The sequence below is a fragment of the Microtus oregoni genome, unplaced genomic scaffold, assembly GCF_018167655.1.
Source record: "Microtus oregoni isolate MIOR12 unplaced genomic scaffold, Mior012 000000F_ref0000247, whole genome shotgun sequence".
Lineage (NCBI taxonomy): Eukaryota > Metazoa > Chordata > Mammalia > Rodentia > Cricetidae > Microtus > Microtus oregoni.
Genome location: NW_024543059.1, coordinates 18,310,584 through 18,332,008, shown reverse-complemented (window position 1 = coordinate 18,332,008; position 21,425 = coordinate 18,310,584). Strand labels below are relative to the sequence as shown.

General features: G+C 37.4%; 1 protein-coding gene across 1 annotated transcript in view; it reads left to right on the top strand.

Annotated features, from left to right (window-relative positions):
- Agbl1 (AGBL carboxypeptidase 1) overlaps positions 1-21,425 on the top strand; it is a 720,481-nt gene that overhangs the window by 380,280 nt on the left and 318,776 nt on the right. Inside the window, exon 21 of the mRNA XM_041650016.1 lies at positions 18,002-18,178. Coding sequence (XP_041505950.1) covers positions 18,002-18,178 — 177 coding nt within the window. The remainder of the gene's footprint in view (positions 1-18,001; positions 18,179-21,425) is intronic.

Here is a 21,425-nt window from a genome sequence, read left to right as displayed (position 1 = left end):
GGGGTTTATCTCATGGAGGCCAAATTAAATATTTAGAAGTACAATACTATCATATTTCTTTCAGACAAATGAATAACAAAGACTGCATCGTCTCAAATACTATGATTGTATTATCTAAAATAATAATTTGACAAGAACACTCATTTAAAATCAAATCCACTAACTGATAATGAAAAGCAGAAATTGATTTGAGATTCACATGGCAGAAATATCCAACAGTAGCAAATTGTCTTCTGACTTCCCAGGCCACGACGGCATTCCTTCCCCACGGAAACATATAAAGGAAGGTTTAAGTTAGACAGGTAACATTATATTTAATGATAAAAGCTTTAATATTTCCCCTGTAAAATTAGGAACAAAGCAGGGCCATTTGCTCTTGCCACGTCTGTTCAAGACAGTGTTAGATACTCTAGCAAGCACAAAACGAGCAACGTATTAAAGAGAATCATTTTAAAAAGAAACAGAACTTTTATGAACTGATGGTGTGGTATTCTTATCTATAAAATTCTAAGGAATCCTCAAACATAGACTATTGAAACCAGTATGCAAATTTAGCAATGGAGCAAGAAACGCGATCAATATAACATTTGGTGTGGTATCTCTGTATAGACAAGAAACAATTCAGAAACAAAATCCAGAAGTAAAATCCATTTGCAACAATATCAAAATAAAAATAATTAGTAGTATGTTTAATAGAGAAAAGTTAATATGTTAAAACTGCAAAAGCCGCGATAGGAATTGAAGGATGCCAAAATAAATGGGAGTTACACGAACTTAATGTATTGAAAGATCCAATATTTTTGAGATGAAATTGTCTTCATACTCTCTATAGATTCAAAACAATTCCTATTGAAATCTCAGCAGGCTTTTGTATTGATATTGACAAGCCAATCTTAAACAAAGAGAACTAGAATAGTCAAAGCAATTTTGAAAGAAAATAATCTTAGTGGATTATTTATTTGATCGCAAAACTTAAGAGAAACCTGCAGAGATCAAGAAAATGTTATCTTGACAAGCTGGTCAGTGCTTCCCAGTTTTGACTGCATTTTGCCTGAAAAACTTTTTTGTGACATTAGGTACACTGGCATATAAAATTGATATGCAAACAAACACTTTATGAAATTAATTTATAAAGTAAATTTACTTTAAAATAGTTATAGTACATAATTTTAATTTATTTAAATATTATAGTATGCATACTAATGAGATAGATGTGCTTGTATTATGATAATCATATAATTACCTCATTTCCTCCATTGTCCCCTTCCGTGCCCCCCATATACCTCTTCTTGCCTTCTTTCAAATTAGTGACCTTTTTCTCATTAACTGTTGTTACATGCATATATGTCTGTGCATATATATTCCTAAATAAAATCTGTTCTGTCTGTATGTTTTCAGAGTGGGACATATTTTAGTAGATAACCAATTGGTGTACTTTTGCCTGGGAAAACTTACTCTTTTTCATAGAATTCCTTATTTGTCTGTTGTTCTTTGTGTAGGGTTGAGGCTTTGTGGTTTGTTCCCCATCCACTTTGGGATTACTTTGATGTTATCTTTGATCAGCTCATGTATAGGCAGTCATATTGGCGAGCCTTTATAGGTGTAGCTTTTGACATTACTAGGAGACAAATGTGCAGAGCTACCTCCCTTGTTCGCTGGCTCTTGCTATCTTTCTACCCCATCTCCTGCAATGTTTCCTGAGCTTGGGTGCATGAATTGTTTTGTAGAAAAATCCACTGGGACAAAGCTTCACAGCCTTGCATTTTAATTGGCCATAGTTTTCTGTAACAGTCTCCTGTTGCAAAGAGAAGTTTCATTGGTGAGAATAAGGACTGTACTTATTTGGGTATACAAATATTTAGATTGTAGTCGGGACTATACTCAGTCACTAAAGAGACAAGTTATCGATTTCTCATTCAAGATTATGCTTTCACTAGCTTTTGGTAGTTGGATAGGTTTCGAGTACCAAGCATGATTTCCATTTTATTGAGGAGGTCCTCTTATTGAGGAGTCCAATTAGGGGGCTGTTGGTTCTTGCCAATGTATGCATACCACCATTAAACCTTTAGGGCAATCATGCCTTTAGAATAATGGTTGTTGTGGCTCATGGGGGCAACAGCTGTTTAGAACTGTTATTTGCTTCCTTCGCAAGCCTGTTTAGTGCCTTCTGGTCTCATGTAAGCTAGTCCGCAGGGAGAGGCACCAGGTCAATTCTACCTCACCTATCTCTGGACCCTGGGGTGAAGTACATGCTATTTTCTGCATTAGGGAATTACCATCCACCTCAGGGGACAGCAAAGGGCAACAGTAATAGCCTATCATGTTTTGGGAGTCTCTTGGCAACTCTGACCAACAACTTTAAGAGGGTTTATCATGCCTGATGTTAGGGGTTTTGTTAGATGGTCTTCGGGGATTAGGGAGAGTGGAGTGTTGTCAGCTCAGATGAGAAAAACATTCTTTTAAACTGTACATATACAGATTCATGTGTTATTTTTTTTTTTTTGTTTCTCCAGCTGTAGAGAACTTTTTTAGATTTTACAAAATGCCACTTCTCAATTGATGGTCTTAATTTGGGGGGTAAATGAGGTCCTACTCAGAAAATGCTTTGCCTAGATCATGTAGGGTATTGACTGTTTCTTCTAGAATTTTCACTGTTTTAAGCTGCATATTTAGGTCTTTAGTTAAATTTTGTGGATAGTGATAGGTATGAGTCTCATTTGAGTCTTCTGCCTGTAGACATCAAGATCCAGAATGATTTGTTAAAGATGCTTGCTTTTTCTTGCTTATGTTTTTGAATTATTTGTCAAATAGTAAGTGGCTGAAGTTATGTGTATTCATGCTCGGGCCTTTGATTTTGCTCCTTTTGTCTGCATGTCTGTTTTTGTGGCAGTACAATATTAGTTTTATTATTATGGCTGTGTCATATATTTTAAGATCTGGAATGAAAATCTTTCCAGCATTGTTCTTTTTTGTTCAGAATTGTTTTGGCCAACCTGGGTCTTTTGTGGTTCCTGACTAACTTTAGGACTGCATTGTATATTTCTGTGGTGAATGAAAAGGAAATTTTGATTGGCGTTGCATTGAATCTTTAAGTAGCTTTTGGCAAAATGGTTATTTTCACAATATTAACTCTACCCATTCATAGTACTGAATGTCTTCCCATTTTTAGCTCCTTTCTCTATCTTTTTTCCCACTGGTTTGATATTTTCACTGTCAAGGTCTTTCACCTCCTTGATTAAGTTTATTACTAAATAATTTGCTTTCTTGGAGGCTGTTGTGAACACGGGTGTGTCCACGTGTGAACACGGGTGTGTCCACGTGGTCACTTGCTTTGTGAATTTGTTGGCGCATAGAAAAGCTACTGATTGAGTCTATGCTGTGGCACATTGCTGAATCTGCTTGTCATTTATAGAACTTTTCTTGTAGATTTTGATGGGTCTCTAACATATAGTATCATGACATCTGCAAATAGGGATAGTTTGCTTTCTTTCCAAAATTTTATCGATTTAATTTCTTTCTCTTGCCTTATTGATCAAGCTACTACCTTGATCAGACCATTGAAAAGGAGTGGGATAATGACCATCCGCATCTTATTCTTGGCTTCCGTGGGATTGCTTCAAGCTTTTTTCCATGTAGGATAATGTTGGTTACAGGATATGTGTGTGTGTGTGTGTGTATGTATGTATATATATATATATATACATTTGAGATATGACTGTTTTAGGCATACTTCTTTAGGACGTTTATTATGAAGGCATATTTGAAATTGTCAAAGACTTTTTCTGTATCTATTGAGATGTTTTTGAGATTTTTTTTCTGTCAATTTTATGTGGTTTATTACACTTATTAACATGCATATCTTCATGTTAATGCAAGGATAACACCATGGTATATAATCTTTTTTGATATTTATATGTAGTATCTGCAAGTATTTGAGCAATTTTAATTTTATTTAATTTAATTTAATTTTTTTATTTTATTTTTTTGGTTTTTCGAGACAGGGTTTCTCTGTGCTTTTGGAGCCTGTCCTGGAACTAGCTCTTGTAGACCAGGCTGGTCTCAAACTCACAGAGATCTGCCTGCCTCTGCCTCCCAAGTGCTGGGATTAAAGGCGTGCGCCACCACCGCCCGGCTTAATTTTATTTTCATCAAGTTATTGGCCTATAATATTTTTCTCTTCCCTTTCCTTTTTTCTTTTCTTTTTTCCTTTCCTTTCCTTACTGTCCCATTCCCTCCTTTTCTCTCTGCTTCCTACCTTTCTTTTGCTGTGTCTTAGCATATTTTTGTTATTAGAAGTGGTTTGGAGTGATCCTTCTCTTTCCCTATCTCATATTTCATAGTTTAAGAAGGATTGACTATAGATCTTCTTGAAATTCTGCTGTTAAGACATGTGGTACTGGATTTTTTTTCATGTGTAAGAATTTCTATTATACAAATCTCTTCATTTGTTATTGGTCTGTTTATCATTCTTATTAATTAATAATTATTTTTAGTTAATATTTTTATTTGTTATGGGTCTGTTTATCATTTTTTATTAATTGGGTGATTTGGGTGAATCTAAAAATTTATCCATTTCTTTTAGATTTCCTAACTTAACCAAGTACAGGTTTTCAAACCATTGCCTTATAATATTCTGAATTTGTGTTGTTATTTATTGTAAAGATTCCCTGTTAATTTATGATTCTGGTCATTTGTGTCCTCTCTTTTTTTCTTTTCTTTGGTTGGAACAAAGGTCTGTCAATCTTGTTTTTCTTCTCAAAGAAGCAGCTCTTAGGTTTGATTTTTTTTTCTATTTTGTTGATTTCTGCTCTGATACTTATTATTTCTTGATGCTGACTGATTTGGATTTAGTTTGTTCTAGATTTTCCAAATTTTTTGCATTACATCATTAAGTCATTTATTTGTGCTCCTTCTGATTTTCTGAATGCAGGCACCTAGAACTATAAATTTCCCTCATAGGACTACTTACAATTTCTCTCAGAGGTTTTTGTTGTATTGTGTTTCATTTGGATTTTTTAAATTCTTTCTTGATTTTTTTCCTTTGACCCATACATCACAGAGCAATGAATTGTTTAATCTTCATGATTTTGTGTGATTTTTTTTTGTCAGTTTTATCATCTTGTTGTCAGATAGGATGCAAGGAGTTATTTAAGTCTTGTTGAATCTGTAAAGATTTGTGTTTTAGGATATGCTCTATTTTAGAAAAGCTCCCATGCACTGCTGAGCAGAATATGTGTATTCTTTGATGATTGCAGGTGTATTCTGAATATATCTCTGAAGTCCAGTTGGTGTATGATTTATTTATTCTGGTGCTTCTCTTTATTTTTGTGTAGATGGCCTGTCTGTTAGAAAAAGTGAGGTATTTAAACCACCTACATCTAATGGACTGATGGTAAACTATGTTTTTAAATCCAGTAGAAGATTTTCAATGAAATTATATGCATTAGAGTTTGGTAAATATGTTTAAGATAGTATTGTTTTCTTGGTTAACTGTTCACTTGATTATAATGAAGTATATGTCTTTACCTAATCTTCAAGTATATTTGGTCAGATACCGAGATGATGATAAGCAGAATACTAAATATTTTTGCAACACAGATGTGTGAAGCATGGGTTTCTTCTTTTAACAAATTATAAACAGACAGGCAGGTGGCCAAAAAATTAAAGAGTAAGTATTAGAATCACAGTATTAATTGTGACTTAAGACAGAAAGAAAAACCCCACTGATTCTCCTTGGGCACAAGATTGATTAGATTATCCTGGCTGACTTCGGTAGACATGTTTTTTGAGTTATAAATCAGATAATCAGTGTTAGAAACTTGCATGAAAGAAAACATCTCATGAGAAAACTTTTAGTTCAAATGTGACTTCAAGAAAACTTGAAAGAAGTCAAAGGCATCAATTCTGAGAGAATTGAAAGTTGAGTCTCATAGAACCAGTGTGTCAACTTCCAGGTGTGAATGATCGAGCACTGTGTTGAGATACACTGAAATCTGCAGTCAGGGAGGCCATTAGTTCTCTGCCGCCCAGCGAGCTTAGACCCGAAATAATCACACAGAAACTGTATTAATTAAATCATTGCTTGGCCCATTAGCTCTAGCTTAGTATTGGCTAATCTCTTACATATTAATTTAATCCATTTTTATTAATCTGTGTATCGACACATGACAGTGGCTTACGGGCTAAAGTGCCCAGTGTCTATCTCCGGTGGCTCCATGTCTTCTCTCTGACTCCACCCTTCTTTCTCCCAGCATTCAGCCTAGCTTTCCCTGCCTACCTAAGTTTTGCCTTGCTATAGGTCCAAAGCAGTTTCTATATTCATTAATGGTAATCACAGTACACAGAGGGGACTCCCACATCAGAAATCAGGCCTGGTGTACATTGCTAAGCAAGCTTTTCTTCTTACTGACATTTTCAGTCATTAATCCTCTTCATAGATTTCTAAATATGAGGAGTAATGGAGATAAGAAAGTTCCATACTCCTCCCACAGTGCCAAGTCTGTGCCAACCACCAGTGTAAAACTCCACATTGCAATAATATATTAATACACTTAATATTTCCAGCTATATTTTATGCTACACTAGTGTGCATCATTAAAAGTTGCTTTAAAATATTTGTTGAGTAAGTATTTATACCAACACCCAGTTTCATATACAAGGAAAAAGGAATACAGAATAAATTGCGTTGTTGTAGATTGTATTAAGAACTAGGATTTTGAAAGCACAGTTTAAATCTCTGACCCCTGAGATTTTGTATTTAAAGGGTATGCTGTGTTGGAGAGAAAAAGAACAATGAGTCAAATGACTTTGCAGCTTCAAATTGAAAAAATATTTAAAGCAAGAATAAATTCTTATTTGGAACATGAAAAGCAATAGATTGCCTTAGTTAAAGAAGGGACATATATCACATAAAGAGGGGCTTTAAATATTTATTAATCTTGGAAGGCTGGAGTTGGGAGATGTTATTTCCCCCTTTCAAATTTCATTAGCAGCAAACTGTGTTCTGAACATTGCAATGGTGAACATAAATACACACACTTCTAAGTGTCCTATTACGACATCCTTGCCACCTTATTAACCCAAAGGGAAAAATACATTTGGATCTTGCAAAGTTGATCTCAGGGTTCCTCCCTAGAAATGAGCTCTGACACACATCCTATCTGTAGAAGGCCTTTGAAGGTTCCCTTCTTTGAATTTTGAAACCGAGGTTGGTTTGGAAAGAGTAATCAGAAATCAAATGAAGTAAATTATAGCCTGGGTTTCTAAACGGCTCCTTGAAACCATAATGATTGAGTTCAAATCATCATTTATCCCACAGCTAAGGTTGCACCTGGCTCTGCTCTTTCTGGCCAGGTGTGATTCCATGTCTATGAAAAGATTCTGGTTTGGTTTTTTATAATGCTCTCAGGTCTGGGCTGAACTAATAAGGGACGGATAACTCTCTCACTTAATGAAGGATGAGCCCAGGACTCAGGGAGGCAGAGAAGCTTATGTAAGTCACAGATCAACCACCTACCCAAACCACATTGTCCTTTGCACTTGTCTGTCTGTCTCTAGCCTACCTGCTCGTCGCCCCAGGCTCTGATGCCTCATATTTCATGTTCAAGCAGGTTTTGAGGTTAGAATCCTCAGTCTCTGTTCTTAGACCCACGACTGGAAAATAAGGAGAACCAGAAAAGGAGGTTTTTCATAAAGCAGGTTTCTAATGCTAAAACATAACAGTTTGATATGTGGGCTGCCTATCCACGTGGGGGCACATTATATCTTATTCAAATCTTTTTATACCTCTGTGGAATAATAAGGCTCCACTTAGATTCTTTGAGCTCATCTGTTTCCTGTTCATGTTGGTAATACAAAAACACTTCCAGTTTAGGATAGCCATCATTGCGTTTCTCCCAGACACAGATGTATTTACGCAAGATAAAAAGAAAAATGAAGAGACCGAATGAACGTTTTCTATAAATGTCACAGTTTTGAGTCAAATTTTTAATGAATGGATAAGCTACAGCTGTGGAAATGTAAGCAGGATGATTCCCCATTTCACCTTATAAATCCTCCGTCCCCAGGCTTCAGCAGAGGGATCACAGCTCGTTAAGGTCCCCAGGAAGCTTGAAGTTAATTGGAATGTTTGGTCATCTCTACAGAGGTATATGAGCTAACAAAACTGGCTTCACTTAGTGTCAGATCCAGGAACCACAGATCCTGGAAACTCAGAGAATGTTACACAGAAGGAATACAAAAATGCTGGGGCTAGAAATACCATTTTCCAACTATTGAAAATGAAAAATAAGTTGCCAAAAGAAACCAGGAGAGAGAACTCTACCTTACTTTTGTCTAAGAAAACACACACACACACACACACACACACACACACACACACACACACACTCCTGACATCTTCAGAAATCTTTCAACCAAAAAAAAATAGAGGAATAAAATATTTAAAGTATTCATTCCCAAAGCCCACTAGACTATAATTTTTGAACTGCTAAAATTATGCTTTAAAAGTGAAGGCAAAATAAAGGCATTTTTCCCATAAACAGACTTTGAAGAAATTTGTCCTGGTTCCAAGTTATGAAGACAAGTTACATAGAACTTTAGAAGGATAGAAAATAATATATGCTGGGTCTATATAAAGACAGAAAAAGCACTGAAGAGGAAATAGGTAACAGTGAAATGAAATTAACCTTTCGTTTATTTCTTTATTAATTTAACAGATGACAATTATTAAAATATAATTACAACAATGTATTTGGTAATCCAAGCATATACAAACCTGCTTGCATGTAAGTGAAACTAATGACAGGGATGGCACAAAAGAGGAGCAAGGAGGAGTAATTAAAATCACTGCTACTACTTTTGAGGTGTCGGTCTAATATTTGCTAGTGTATTTGTATCAGTTATAAGCGGATATTGCACACTAAATGACAGCCACAAAACCAAGTGGAAAAGATCCGCTATACTAAAAAGGGGGGAAATGAGTGGTATAAAATGATTGCTTTATATTTGCTGACAGTAATCAAAATATGGCAGTAGTTACTAATATTAATTTCAGACAAAGGAAATTTCCAAAAAGTAAAGTTATTATGGATAAAGAATGGCAATGCATTAATGCTAAATGAATAAATTTTCTCAGAACAAGTGACAGTTAATAGCGTGTGTGTGCTCAATCACATACAACCCAAGAGGAAATTAAAGCAAAGTACACGAGACTTGCACAACTTCTCTATCAGCAGACAGATGAAGCAGGAAAAAACAAGCTCCATCCATCAACAGATGCAATTGATTTTTAGAGAGGGATTTATCCAAAGCCACAAAATAGACGTAGTTTTTAAGCACACATGAAACATTCACCAACACAGATCACTTTGCTTGCTATAAAACAGATTTTATCCCATTCAATAGGAAATCCATGCCAGGCATTATAAACGTCTGGGGGAGGCCATGGATCCTAGAGGAGAACCTACTACAGCCACCACTTTCCTAAGCTAGCTTAAATCTCTCAGGGCTTTCTCAACGAATATAGCTCTCATCTCTCATCAAAGACGCTTCTTTTCTTGCAGCAGTGTTCACTATAGAAAACGACAGCTATTCAAAACGCAGACATGAGCTGACTGTGGGACACCTGTCCCAGGTATTTACAACACAACCACCGCCCTGAAGCTCAGGGAGCATCAGGGAAGATGAAAAGACTGTAAGAGTCACAGCACCAGGACTTCAGCTATGAGATCATACCATAGAAACTGGAAGATAGGAAGGAAGGAAGGAAGGAAGGAAGGAAGGAAGGAAGGAAGGAAGGAAAAAGGAAAGAAAAACACCATGTGGATGAGACTGATAGGGAAGAGGAGTTGAATCAGAGACGATTTGGGGGTAGAGGGCGAGTGTGAACTAGATTGTATGGGGGCATTGGAGATGATTCAGTAGTCAAGGACACTGCTCTTGCAGAGGATCTGAATTGGGTCCCCAGCACCCACGTTGAACTTTACAATTCTCAGCAACTCAGGTCACAAAGGACCCTCCTTTCTGGCCACAAGGACACTGCGTGTATGTGGTATATAAGCATACATGTAAAAAAAAACACCCCCACACAAAATTATAAAATACATTTTTGAAAAGATATATTATGTGACTCAACACATTAATACAAATATTATTTTGAAAAATAAGAGAAGTCACAATATGTTCTAACACAATAAAATTAGTCTACCCATCAATAGGAAGGTAGTTATAAAATTCCAAACTCAGGAGGAGCAGTAACAGACTTCTAAATTACAGATGTACTGGAGAAATTTTCAGTAATATTAGAAAATATCTGAACTAGATGAAAATGAAATTTCTAAAATTTTGTAGCATGGTAAGTTCTATACATACATGAATATGTATTGTCCTGGGTGCATATATAATGAAAAGAAGAAAATCCTAAAATCTCAACCATCTTACCCCACATCTTAGGTAATTGGTAAATGGGCAAATTAAGTGCAAACAAAGCAAAGTAGGGAATGATTTTAAATTAGTAGATATGATTTTAATTTGTATAAAATATTAGAGCATAAATTAGAAAAACTGAAAACAGGGAATCAAAAGTCAATTAAAGCAAAAAGATCAACCTTGGGAAAATCAACACAAGTGTTTAGTTTTGGTCAAGGCTGAGGAGAAAGCAAACCAGAGGACCAATTGCCGACCTCGGAAATGGAAGAGAGCACGTAAGAATTCTGTACACCTAAAATGGAGAAGAATTGAATACTGTGAAATGTTTTGATCCATAAATTTGATCATCCAGACAAAATGATCTAATTCCTTGAAAAACAAAAACGACCAAAGTTCACTGAGTCTGAATAGATCATCTGAACAGGCCTACATATGAAAGATGTTTAAGTGTTAATAAAAAATTCATAACCTACTTAAACAAAACGAATCTGACCCAGATGGATTCATTAGTGACTTTTGCAAAATATTTCACAGAGAAATTGTACCGGTTTCTATAACTGCTTTCTGAAAATCAAAACTGGGGGAACGCTTTTCAAATAATTTTGTAAGGTCATGCAAACATATAAGAAGAAAAATAGATCAATATCTCTCAAACAAAAATTTGAAATTCTAGAGGAAAATGTTATAATATCAAACATAATAGTATATATATTGCTTGCCATAACGAAGTAAGATTTTTCATAAGTGTTCATAGCTAGTTCATAATTAGAAAATTAATTTGTATAAATCATCATATCAAAAGACTAAGAAAGAAAATCATTTTATCCTATAATGGATTCAGATAAAATACTTGACAAAAGCTAACATTCTTTCCTCCATACTAATAGAGGCCCAGTTCTCAACTTGACAAAGAATATTTTACAAGATACGTATAACTAACATATATCTTTAATGCTCAGAAACAGAAATTTTCCTCACTATTCAAGAAAAACAAGCCCAGCATGAACGTTCCTTCTCACCACTTCATTTTAGTAGCATGCTGAAAATTTTAGCAATGCAGCAAGACAAGGAATGCAAGTAAAAGCATTCTAATTGAGCAAGCACTGTAGGAATATGGCAGCATAAAAGGGTAATGTACAAAATTCTGTTGGCTTTCTAAAAGTCAGCATTCAGCAAATGAATTTGAGATTTAAAAACTCAATATTAAGCTGGGTGGTGGTGGTGCACCCCTTTAATTCCAGCACTTAGGAGGCAGAGTCATGTGAATCTTTGAGTTTGAGGCAAGCCTGGTCTACAGAGTGAGTTTTAGGGCAACTGAGGCTACATAGAGAAACTGTGTTTCAAAATAATAATAATGATGATGATAATGGTAATCCAATACTAGACAGAGAAAGCAGGATTTGCCAGTAATCCCTACTCTCAGAAGACTGGTATAGGAAAAAAAGCTGTGAGTTTGAGGCCAGTGTGGAGTATATAGGGAGTTCCAGACCATACTGGTGTACAGAGGAGGATTCTTTCTCTCTCAGCACGCACACACACAGTCTCTCTCTCTCTCTCTCTCTCTCTCTCTCTCTCTCTCTCTCTCACACACACACACACACACACACCTTACCGCCATTTACATTATTACCCCATACAATGAAATCCTTGGGTGTCAATCTAACGAAACAACATTTATATGTTGTTTACAAAGAGAACTACAAAATGTGATGAACAAAATAAATAAAACCTAGAGACTAAGGATGCATTTGCATTTGTGGATAAAAAACTCAGTATTGGCAAGCTTTCAGTTCTGCCCATTTTAAACTATAGATTTAATGTGTTTCAATCAAAAGGTCAGCAAAGTACATTGTAGGCATCCAAATGGAGGGGCAGATGACCCAGAGTAGCTGAGAAAATACAAACGAGGGAAACACAGTTGGAATTCTGGAGCTGCCTCACTTTAAGGCTTATCGCAAAGTCAGAATACAAGATGGGATGATAATGATCCAGGATTAGGTAGGTAGGTCATAGGGGGAATTTACAGTGTCAAGAAACAGACCCACATAAACAGTTCCTCATCCTTGGCAGAAGAGTCATATAATATGGCAAAGATAGTATTTTCAATAAATGGATCAATAAAAAAATGGAGATCTTGATGCAAAAGAAAAAGAATCTAAACATAGATGCATACCTTTCACAGAATTAATTCAAAATGGATTAATGATTGTTTTAGTGTTCTATTGCTGTGAAGACACACCATGATAAAAGAAACTACTAGAAGAAAACATTTAATTGAGGTCTTGCTTGAAGTTTCAGAGAATTAATCTATGACAACTATAGTGGGGAGTGTGGCTACAGGCAAGCATGGTACTGAAGCAGTACCTGAAAGCTTTACAACCTGGTCAGAGGGCAACAGGCAGAGAAAGACAGAGAGAGAGAGAGAGAGAGAGAGAGAGAGAGAGAGAGAGAGAGAGACTGCTATGCGGTTTTGAAACCTCACAGCCCCCCTCCCAGTAACACTCTTCCTCCAACAGGCCATACATACTCCAAGAAAGCCACACCTCCTAATCCTTCTAATTCTGCTTCGTCAGTTCCACTCCCTGGTGACTAAGTATGCAAGTACATAAGTCTATAAAGCTGTTTTCATTCTTATTACACTGACCGAAGTATAAAATGAAAAAGTACAAAAAATTCTAGAAGATAACAGCAGGGGAATATGTAGATGTTGAAGACCATGGACTTGGCAACCGTGCCCCTTGGTATCGTGCCCCTCCCTGCCACCATACTTTTAAGATGTAACATCAGTGGCATAATTCTTAGGAGAGAGAATTGAAAAGCTGGAATTCATAAATTGTTTATCTTCTGCTCTGAGAAAAAAATACTGTTACAAAGATGAAAATGGAAGAAAGAGAATAGACAAAATTATTGCAAAATACATATGAAAAAATCAATGTTATAGACTGTCATTTATAACAGAGTTTATGTAAGGCCTTGGAGGTTATGTAAAAGAAAAACCCTTCTCAACTGAAAAATGAGAAAACAAATCCAGATTTAAACATAGAATAATGAAGATACATAGGTGTCAAAAAAAAAACCCACAAAAAGCAATGATCTGTTCTATATCTCAGGGGACAGAAGATTAAAAATGTGATATCATTGCCACTTGTCCAAGCAACCAAAACCTGGAATGCTGACATCCAATTTCAAGAAGGACTTAGAGTCATGAAGATGCTACTTCATTGTTGGTGGAAATCCAAAAGGATACAACCACTTTGGAAGAGAACTTTGATTTCTTAGATATATTCTTGCTATTGAGCCTAGTATTATATGCTTGGGATTAATCTAAAGAAACTAAAAGCTTAGATGCCCATAAAAAAACCTGTACATGTATATTTTTGGTAGCTTTATTTATAACAGCTAAATTTGGGTAATCAGAAGATTTATAATGAAATATTATTGAGTAACAAGGTGAAATAAACTACCATAAATGGGAAGAATTGGAGCTACCTTAAGTGAGTATTTCTAAGTGTCAGAAGTCAATCTGTAAAGTAGCCTGGTGCACCATTCTAGATAGGACAGAACTTTGAAGGCAGAAAATCAGTTGTCGCCAAGGGTTTAGGGGAATAGAAAGGTGGTGGGTGGAGCAGAAGCATTTGTTCTGGCAAAGACACTCTACAGTGATATTGTAATGCTGGATAACTGTCAGGGAGCCTACTTTCTAAGCACTTACAATGTATGTTTTGAATACTAAATCCTAATACCAACTCTGTCTATTGTTAATGTTTCAGTGTGAGTTCATCATTCAAAACAAATGGACCGTTTTGGTGGCAGATGTTATGGGAGGGTGTGGGTGTCTATGGGATGTCCTGCATCATCTTTCTGATTTTCCATGAAACTAAATGTGTTCTTTAAAAATGAGTTCTTATCTAAATAAAAGTATACTTGCTGTAACAAAGTGACACACTAATAATTAAAGTGATTTCAAAGTGTTTTCCATCACTTTATTTATAATAATAGTATATCCATGCATATTAAATCAGTCCTCTATCATCTCTATTAGAATATACTATCTGCATGCACAAAATGTAAGTACAAATGAATTAAAGACCTCAATATAAATCCAACCACACTTAACCTCATATAAGAGAAAGTGTGACATAGCCTTCAATGCATGGGCATAGGAGACCACTCCCTCAATATAACACCAGTAGCCCAGACACTGAGAGCAACAATAAATAAATGGGACCTCATGAAACTGAAAAGCTTCTGTAAAGCAAAAGACATGGCCAAGAAGACAAAAAGGCAGCCTACTGAATGGGAAAAGACCTTCACCAAACCCACATCAGACAGAGGACTGATCTCCAAAATAATAAAGAACTCAAGAAATTAGACATCAAAATTCCAAATAACCAAATTAAAAATTGGAGTATAGACCTAAACAGAGAATTCTCAACAGAAGAATCTCAAATGGCCAAAAGACACTTAAGAAAATGTTCAACATCCTTAGCCATTAGGGAAACACAAATCCACAAAAATACCATATTACATCTATAAGAATGACTAAGATCAAAAACACCAATGATAGTTTATGCTGGAGAAGACATGGAGTAAGGGGAACATTCCTTCATTGCTGGTGGGAATGCAAACTTGTACAACCACTCTGGAAATCATTATGGCTGTTTCTCTAGAAAATTGAAAATCAACCTACCTCAGAACCCAGCAATACCACTCTTGGGCATATACCCAAAGGATGCTACAAGACATTTGTTCAAAAATGTTCATAGTAGCATTATTTGTAATAGCCAGAATCTGGAAACAATCTAGATGCCCTTCAGTTGAAGAATGGATAAAGAAAATGTGGTACATTTACACAATGGAGTACTACTCTGCGGGAAAACAACAACAACAACAACAACAACAAACAATGATATCTTGAAATTTACATGCAAATGGATGGAACTAGAAAAAAAGCATCCTGAGTGGGTTAACCCTGACACAGAAAGATGAGCATGCTATGTACTCACTCATAAGTGGATACTAGCTGTAAAGCAAAGGATAATGAACCTATAGTCTATGACCTTAGAGAAGGTAATAACAAGGAGAACGCTAAGAGAAACATATATGGATCCCCCTGGGAAGGAGAAATAGATAATATCTCCTGACACAATTGGGGGCATGGGGTGGGGTTGGGGGAGAAGGAAGGGAGGAAGGGGAGGAGGAGAAGGGAAGGAGAGGGGGAGGAGAACTTGAGGGAACAGGATAGTTAAGGTCGGGAAAGAGATATCTTGATTGAGGGAGACATTATGGAGCTACCAAGAAGTTTGGCACTAGAGATATTCCTGTGAATCCACAAGGATGACCCCACCTAAGACCCTAAGCAATAGTGGAGAGGGTGCTTGAACTGGCCTTACCCTATAGTCAGATTGATGACAATCTTAAATGTCACCATAGAACCTTTATCCAGGAACTGATGAAAGTAGAGGCAGAGAGCCACTGTGGAGCACTAGGCTGAGCTCCCAAAGTTCAGTTGAAGAGTGGCAGGACTAAAAATATGATCAAAGAGGTCAAGACCATGATGGGTACATCCACTGAAACAGCTTACCTGGGTTAATGAGAGCTCATCAACTCTGGCCAAACAGGGAAGGAACCAACATAGGACCAAACTAGTTCCTCTGAATGTGGGTGACAGTTGTATGCCTGGGAAAAACTGTGGAGCCACTGACAGTGTGACCAGGAATTATAGCTACTGCTTGTATTGACTTTTTGGGAACTCATTTTCTTTGGATGTATACCTTGTTCAGCCTAGATATAGTAGGGAGGGGCATTGATTCTTTTTCAAAGCAGTGTGCCTTACAGTCTCTGAGGTGTGAATAGGGTGTGGGTTCTGGGGTAGGTAAAGGTAACAGGAGGAGGGGAGGGAGTGGAAACTGGGATTGGAATATGAAATGAAAAAGATAGTTTTATTAATGAAATAAAAAAGGATTCTATTTATTTCTCTAACCAGTATCCTGAATTGTTGTCATGAGAAGCATTTCTCAATGTGTAGGGATCTTCTGCCATCATGAAATTTTCAAGGTCAAGAGGAAATGTAAACCAAGCAACTATTTATTTATTGTTGTGATGAACACTCTGAAGAAACCAATGGAGTTAGAACTTACCCGGAGAGATCGATGAGTGCACAAACACAAATAAAAATTAGCATTTAATTTTTCTTTTCAAAATGATCCATAGGCCTGGAAGCTGTGTGGTAACTCAGAGATCTTAATGAGCCACACAAATAATTATGGTGATATACCTATAAAATATATACTTTACATTGATAATCATAGAATTAAGTTATATTAAGTATGAGGACAAAAACACCAGAGAGATAAAGATTTGCTGGATGTTCTAAGAATGACAAAGGAGCTACATTTCTACCAGAGTAGTTCATATTTTCTTCTGGAGAATTTGCCTAAAAGCCTGAATTTCCACTGTTTGTTACGTATTGTACGCAATTTTATATCATATACTATTTGTGCATATTCTGTGACTACTGAAGTGAAATGGACTTTTAATACCGCTAAGACCTGGGGCTGCCCATGTTTAGCGTTTCTGCTGATCCAAGTACTGTGTGTCCTATCGCATCTGTGTTATCCTCTCCTTGGGGGCAGATCTGGTGCCTAGGAGCCCCCTTGATTAATTGGAGTGGCAGGAGATTATCCATTCCTTCTAAATGGAGATGAAAAAGTCATGAATAAAAGAGTTACATTCCTAGAAAAGTCGGGATATATGAACCCTAGGAGGATGGCGTCCTAGGCGTTTCATAATTGATTCGGCTCCCGATTTATGACATGGAGGATGCGATGAGAGAGTTCATTAGGGCAATTATGCACTCACAGGAGATGAGTGCACTTTATATTCATATGTTTCTATGGTTGGCGACTGTCCGTGGCTGTCAGAGATAAGCCCATAGTCCTCTGTTCCTGGGTGGAACTGGATGGAGTCTGTTGAAGCTGCAGTTCTCTGTGACATGTATAATTCTCAGCTGGCACAACTTAGCAGTGTATGAAATTGGGTGCATAGTGCCAGAGGAAAGGGGAGCCTAAACTCATGATGCTGAAGTAGACCAGGTTGGCCTGACTATCTCATAGCTGTGGCTCTTGGGTTATTTATTTCTTTATTTGTCAAGCCTCACACATGTGCAAAATGATAAAATTGTTGATATTTGTTTATTAGAATTAATGATTCAGAGGAAGATAACCATGTATTTGATGTATAGTGATGTTTAATAGTACATACTGAGAGTCCATTTTTAAATAATGAATATATATATATATATATATATATATATATATATATATATATATATATATTTGATTTTCGAGACAAGGTTTCTTGGTAGCTTTGGTGCCGGTCTTTGGTGCTGGTCCTGGAACTAGATCTTGTAGACCAGGCTGGTCTCTAACTCACAGAGATCCTCCTGCCTCTGCCTCCCAAGTGCTGGGATTAAAGCCATGTGCCACCACCACCCAGCAATAATGAATATTCTTAATTATCCATAGCTTATCATAATTTGTTTTTTATATATATTTATTTATTTTAATTATAGATGCTTCCTAAAATCCTGGACAAGCTAGCACCAGCATTCACCATGAACAGCTGCAGTTTTCTGGTGGAAAAATCACGAGCCTCCACTGCCCGGGTTGTGGTGTGGAGAGAGATGGGAGTTTCCAGAAGTTACACCATGGAGAGCAGCTATTGTGGCTGCAACCAGGGCCCCTATCAGGTATGTGAAGCTATCAGGCCCCTGCTATCTGCTCAGCAGCAGAACATGGAAATGAGGAGCAATAGCAGACCTGTCTTTCTCCCTTGCAAGGGGTAGGAAGCTTCCAGCTGAGTCTGGCCTCACCCCTTTGCTGTGAAGAACTGCTTCAATGATTATTTTTATACCTGCGGCAGGAGCTCTGTTGATCCTGGAAATAACCTGTGCATGCCTTCCAATGTAGTACTTCCATCAGCTGTCTGCACTAGCAAGCAGCAGGGAGCCTCTCTTCGATCTGAACGACCAGTCATGACTGTTATATGCATGGAAATATGTTATCTTTTCCAATAACCAAACTGCACATCGTAGAGGGTATAGGTCTATAGGTGCAATCAAAACATTTCTGCGCCGGGTGTTTTATGTGGCAGGGTAAACCAGCAGCCACCTGCTGTCACCAGAGCATAGTGGAGCATGTGTTCACTATGAGTCCACCAAAATGTGTGGGCTATTTTTTTTTTTTTGATGCTCGAGCTAGTGTTGAGGGAAAGCAGTGCTGTATAAATCATGTCCTTTCTACAGCTATATTAACGGCATGAGCAGCTGGATAGCTGCTACAGCACACTGCTCTGGCTGCTCTTCCCACTCTCCCATCGAGAAGCATAAATAAGAGACTCAGTGACAATGCCAGGGTAATAGACTCTTTTCAATTTCTTAGGCAAGTTGACAGACTACTCCTTGGTGACTTCCATTCAACCCCCAAACTACCTGGACCTCACGAGCGCTAATGCTCGTTGGGTGTTGGCTTTGAAACGCTCCTAGAACAGCCCGGAAACACTTGGCATCTATCATGAGTTCGTAGAAATCTGTTCGCTATCACAGAGAGGTTAGGGACTGGCAGGTTATGAGAGCTGCCTGTCTTCCCACCTGGCCAAAGAGAATTTTGACACAGGGCTATGGAGCCATTCATTTTGTCTCGCTAATTCTGTATCCTACACAGTTGCTTCAAAGAATTGCATTGTTAGTGGATTAATGTTATTCGACTAATTAATCCAATTTTCTCTTGTTAATATCAATGCAAAATAGGAAGATTTGGGATCTTTGCACAGGCAGCCAAAGACCTCACCCTTCCATTTATCGAAAGGGCTGGAAGCCCATTGTCTCACATGCCTACATGCCTGCCCAATCAAAGGAAGATATAAATGAAACTTGTTCTCCTTACAACACATGAGTTCTGTACATGTGTAGATGGTTGGAGATTATTTTATCAAATTCTCCTCATTCTATTGTCATTCAAAAACCTATGGTATCATAAAAAAATAAGCCTAGAGTACTTTGATCCTGTGGCCTTTTGAATATAGTATTTTATCTCTTTGTCATCTGCCTTTTTATGGAAAAGGGGGCAGTCATTCAAAGGCATCCCATGCAACGTTTTACAGATTAATTGGATTTTTGACTTTCATTGACTTAGTTTCTCCAAGAACTTATCCAGCCTAGTTTCATCTAGTCACCTAAAAATCAATGGCATCCACTATGAATCAACTGGCCACTCAACGGCCTTTCCGGCTGTGTGCAAACACAATAACCCACAGGTCAGGTCATCTCAGATCTTCATTTTCCATGTAACATATATAATGGCTGTTAGCAATGACAAAGGATGAAAGATACTCAGCCAATGGGCTGGCTTTCAGGCACTGACCCAATGTCTGCTCTGTGAAATTTTCCACATTGCCTTTGTATGAGGTCTCTTAAAGGAAGAATGGAGAGAGAACTGGCTACAGAAAGCCCCAACTGCGCCAGACCTGGTTTTGCTTTCACAGGCCCAGGCTCTATATGAAACACCTCTATGAATGGATTGGTTTTCTCCTTCCCATTGTTTTCCTGTCCTTACACACACCACAGAGCCTCACTGAGCAGAATTACAGACAGTGAGCATGGTTGGGTGAGTAATTTTACATATGGGAGGGCCTATCTCGTAGGAAGGAAGCCAACTCAGAGTTGGGTGTTTGGGTGATTTTTGTTTGAGGAATATCATAAAGTCTGTGAGCTATAAAACAGCATAGAAACTTTTACCCTGAACATATTGCAAATGATTTTTTTTTTATATTGGGAAGCTGAGTCCCAGTTGGGTCTTGAGGTTATTATTCTAAGGTCATCTTTCCATTTTTTGTTTAGCATTACCATTTATCCAAAAGATTGAGGATACTTAAATACACCCATGAGGGGCATTCCTTCCTTCCTTCATAAGAATATAAATATTTTTGCAGTTTCTCTGGTTAACGTGGCTTTAAAGCAGTTCCAATCACTTCTCCCCCAGCACACTAAGTACCTGATTTGTTAGTGGTGAAGTGAAATAGCATTTCTTATGGTGACATTTATGCTGGAGCTACATTAAAGAACATTAGCCAATACATTCAGATAATTATTATTAATATGATATTTTTCTCTTCTATTTTCTAGTCTACAGTTGGATAGTTTTAAAGAAATCTCCTGCTTATATCTCTTTGATACACAGTTTCTGCTCTAGTTGTATAGTTAGATCCAAAATTTGTGTTTAACCTGGAAGTTCCACCTAGTGAGAGAATTTGCTTTACCTACTGGGGACTGGCCTAAAGCTCTCACATCTTCTGAGGCAGGAAGGAAAACGGAATGAACAACCATTCAGAGCTCATGTTTTAAGAGGTGTCTAGTTGATATGGACATCTGTTTGCTTTTTACTGAATGTGTATAACTTGGGGTCGCATCCATCATGTGCTTCTACATACAGAGGCAAGTATCTGGGTTTCATGGTTTGCTAATGGCTACGGAGTTTGACACGAGTGCTCCCACTCAAGTAGGCTGTTAGCTTGCTTCTTGGCAACATTGTGGACTTGTAGAAAGATAACACGGCTTTACTTAGAGCAAGAATAGAAGATGGGTGATTCAGCTGAGATCAAAGAATAGCTAACTGGTGTTTGGTACCCTTTCTATGTGTTAGGTGCTTTATGTTGTGGACCCTCCGTGTGTGTCCTTCATCTTTTCCAGCCTCCACTGAGGTCCCTTTCCACAACCCTGAGTTATTCAAGACATAGTAATGACCTTTAACCCATCTATTGGATGACCTTTGCTTGGAAAAGATGAGCAAAGCCCATTATCCGTGTCTGGCACCAATAACAGACTAAGAAGATGCCTCCACTCATTTAGGGTGGTGAAACCAAGCGTTCGCTACTTGCTTACTTGCAACAGCATGTGTAAGATATTTCTCAGAGAAACATGTGTGGTCCCAAACACTTGC